This window comes from Suillus subalutaceus, assembly GCF_016647625.1.
Source record: "Suillus subalutaceus strain FC151 chromosome Unknown DFJ58scaffold_205, whole genome shotgun sequence".
Taxonomy (NCBI): Eukaryota; Fungi; Basidiomycota; class Agaricomycetes; order Boletales; family Suillaceae; genus Suillus; species Suillus subalutaceus.
This window is the reverse complement of record NW_024540454.1, coordinates 1,849-4,951: the sequence shown is the minus strand read 5'-3', so window position 1 is coordinate 4,951 and position 3,103 is coordinate 1,849. Positions and strand designations below refer to the sequence as shown.

The window sequence follows — 3,103 nt, the reverse complement described above, 5'->3', positions numbered from 1 at the left end:
AGTATAGCAGCATAGGCAGAGCATTAGACATATATTGGCTAGGTGCTTTAACAAGTGTATAGCCAAGTTGAGTTTTTCACAACTGGTAAACCTGCAGGTGCCCAGGATGTAACCCACACCCATACCCACCAATTACCCATACCTGTATACCCAAGGGTACCAACGGGTATGGGTGTCACAGTAGGTACCGCAGGTAGCCACAGGTATGTCACCCATCACAGGTAAGAGACGGTGTGAAAGAGAAATAGTGACTAGGCCAGTTAGAAACTAGCGCTATTTATCCAAATAGGTGCGAGTGTAGTATTCGACCCAAGAGGACTGCTATTGAAGCAACTCCCTACTAATATGCAAGGGGAGCGATAGTGCGAAGGACTAATAACCTATAGCGACCTAAGACCAATAAACTGATGAGTAGCACTATAGCAATCAGCGACAAGTGACAAGTGAGCTCTGGCAGAGAAACATGCATATAAGTGAGAAGCACTATGCAAGTTGTTTTATGTGATAGTACTATGCAACATCCGACTAGCGACAGCGAGAAGAAAATCAAAGGGAGCGAAAGCGAGGAGTAAGGTAAGACAGTGCAAGTGAAATGCCTGATAGCGACTAGATTATAGCTTGACTACTGATAGTGATCCCGATGTTGCGAAAGTCAAACTTAGAGGGAACTTTAGTGACGCGCACTTAAAGTAAGTCAAGCAACACGCGATCAAAGAGATTTGGCAAGAGTGGAATTGATTGCACCAAGACTAGGATATAGCGACTAAAAGGACTCCAACACCAGCAAAGGTCCAGGGAAGGGAAGTACTGTACTGTATGTGCGATGGGTCATTTTATCATACTGTGTAAAAGTTCGGGAATGTGTAGGCTGAGAATAGTAGCGACACTGGCAAGGGCACAATGTAGCGACAGGTAATAAAACATGCAGCGCAGCGGGACACGAGGATACATGTAATAAGACCTGCAACTGATCAGTAGCGACATTTAAGGAATAATAATGCACCAGCGGAGGTAGGTGGACATAGGCAGGACATGGAAGGATGGAATACCTAGGTGTCGGACCGGATAGCACACTATGGGAGAAAGGTGGTTCCAAAGCGGATAGCTTGGGAGCTGAATAGCGCTGGTGACTAGCGCCTTACTCTTTTCCTCTAGACAAGGCAAAATATGCCTATGACACTCATACGCACCTAGCGCTGGTATGATTGTCACAATGGGTAAGAGCTTCAAAACAGTTCAAACACAACATAGATACATGAATCATACTAATACTATATCATCCCATCCTTCACTGAGCTCCTCCTCCTCACCTTCAAGGTCAGGCAGCCGGATAACGGACATTACATCCTTGTCTTTTACTAACCCAAGTAAACTCCATGAGCTGAGGCAAAGAAGTGTGCAAGTTGTTTGTGTGGAAAGTCAAGAATGGACATGTGAAAGCAGCAAATGGCCACAAGAATGTTCATTCAACATCAACTGATGTTGCTGAAAAAATGTCAGTAGAGTAAGATCAGACATGCAGTGAAAGACATACTGGGAATTGACAAATAGTCAAGTACCATTTGAGAGAGATGCAGGTATGTGGACTGTTGCCATTTCCACCATCCCAGAACATCATACACTGTCTCGATGCTTGCATTGAGGTAGGCATCAAGTTCACTGATCACTGATGTGTGTGCCGGCTTGGTGAGAGTTGATAAGTTGTCAAAAATGTTGGCATCATTGTCCTAAAATAGTTGTTTAAATATAAAGAATGAGATTAAAAAAAAAGATCAGTGTGCACCTGAACTGTTGTGCTTATAACTGCCTCAACTGTGTCACCAGCAGGGACACTGTGTGAAGCATAGGAATGCTTATACACTTTTTGAACAATGTTGTGTGCAGCCATGATCCATTCATCCTCCTAGTCTATGGCCTTAAAATACTCTAGCTTGTAACATGGGTGAAGAACTAATACAAACACAAGTGTTAGTGCAAAAAACCTAATCACTATAGCATGTACCCATTGCAATGCGGTAGGTCTCTGACCTATCTGTGAGGGGGTAGTACCTATTCAAAGTCTTCTTTGCAATGTGGAGGGCTGCACAGATAGCAGGATCAAGGTTGTCAGTCTTGATGATGCCAGTAGTGAAGACATTGTCAATGTGGTCCATTGCTGGAATGACTACAGCAAGATTAGGCATTCTGCATGAAAAGAATTGTGTAGCATGCTTCAAAATCTATAGATGAAACAACATGTGAGCAAGGCATCGGAAGTGATATGTCACATGTGTGACTTACCTTCAAGACCTCACACAGCTGTTTTGCAAGCACCCATTCTTTATCACTCAACACAAATGCCCCCAGTCCCAGTCTTCATCTATCTGTAATCATATCAATAGCCTTTCAATATTCAACCACAAAATCCAACATATCAAACATCGAATTCCAGCGAGTCAAGACATCCCGTGGCATAATCCTGACAGTAAGATTGAGTTCAGTAAGTACTTCTTTCCATTCTGGCAGCAGGAGTGTAGTTGAGTGAACAATTCCGTAGGCCAGTTTACAGAGTTTTTTGCAGTCAGTAAACTAACAGGTGCGTAGAGTCCTTCTGGCTTACCTTGACAAGAACCAACTTGATAGGCCAGATGTTTTCCTGCAGTGCATCGCAATCAAAATCATCCAACTCATTTATTTCATCAATCCATCCCTCTGTATCATCGGCATCGTCAGTGTTTGGATCCCCATCACCATTCTCTGCTATAATATCTTTGTCCTTGATGTCAGTGTCACCTGTAAGATCCTGGAGGTCATGTTCTGTGTTGTCAAGTGACTCAACACTATTTTGTATCTGTATGTTGAACTCTTTAATTAAGCTTTTGGCCACAAGATTGATGATATGCAAGAAGCAACATGTGCATGCCACTTCTCCACCAAAATGATCAATGAGCTTGGCAAGTTCCATCATCATTGTGGCATTGCTCAATGCATTGTCTGCTGTTATGCTCAGCATCTGATGAAAATTGGTAAGTCGTGCTAGATGTTGTTGATGAAAACTTGCCTTATCTGAAATTCCAAAGTCGTTAAGTACCTTTGTGAATGCTTCGGCGAGGTTCACACCTGA

The 3,103-nt window shown here is 43.0% G+C and overlaps 1 protein-coding gene across 1 annotated transcript; it reads right to left on the bottom strand.

The window, feature by feature from the left end:
* Positions 1-1,903: 1,903 nt before the first annotated feature.
* DFJ58DRAFT_670031 (uncharacterized protein) lies at positions 1,904-2,352 on the bottom strand (the record flags this gene model as incomplete). Its single annotated transcript, XM_041382831.1, has 3 exons — positions 1,904-1,950; positions 2,003-2,219; positions 2,281-2,352. Coding segments are annotated over 3 exons (336 nt in total), but the record flags the coding sequence as incomplete, so codon positions are not given.
* Positions 2,353-3,103: the final 751 nt, after the last annotated feature.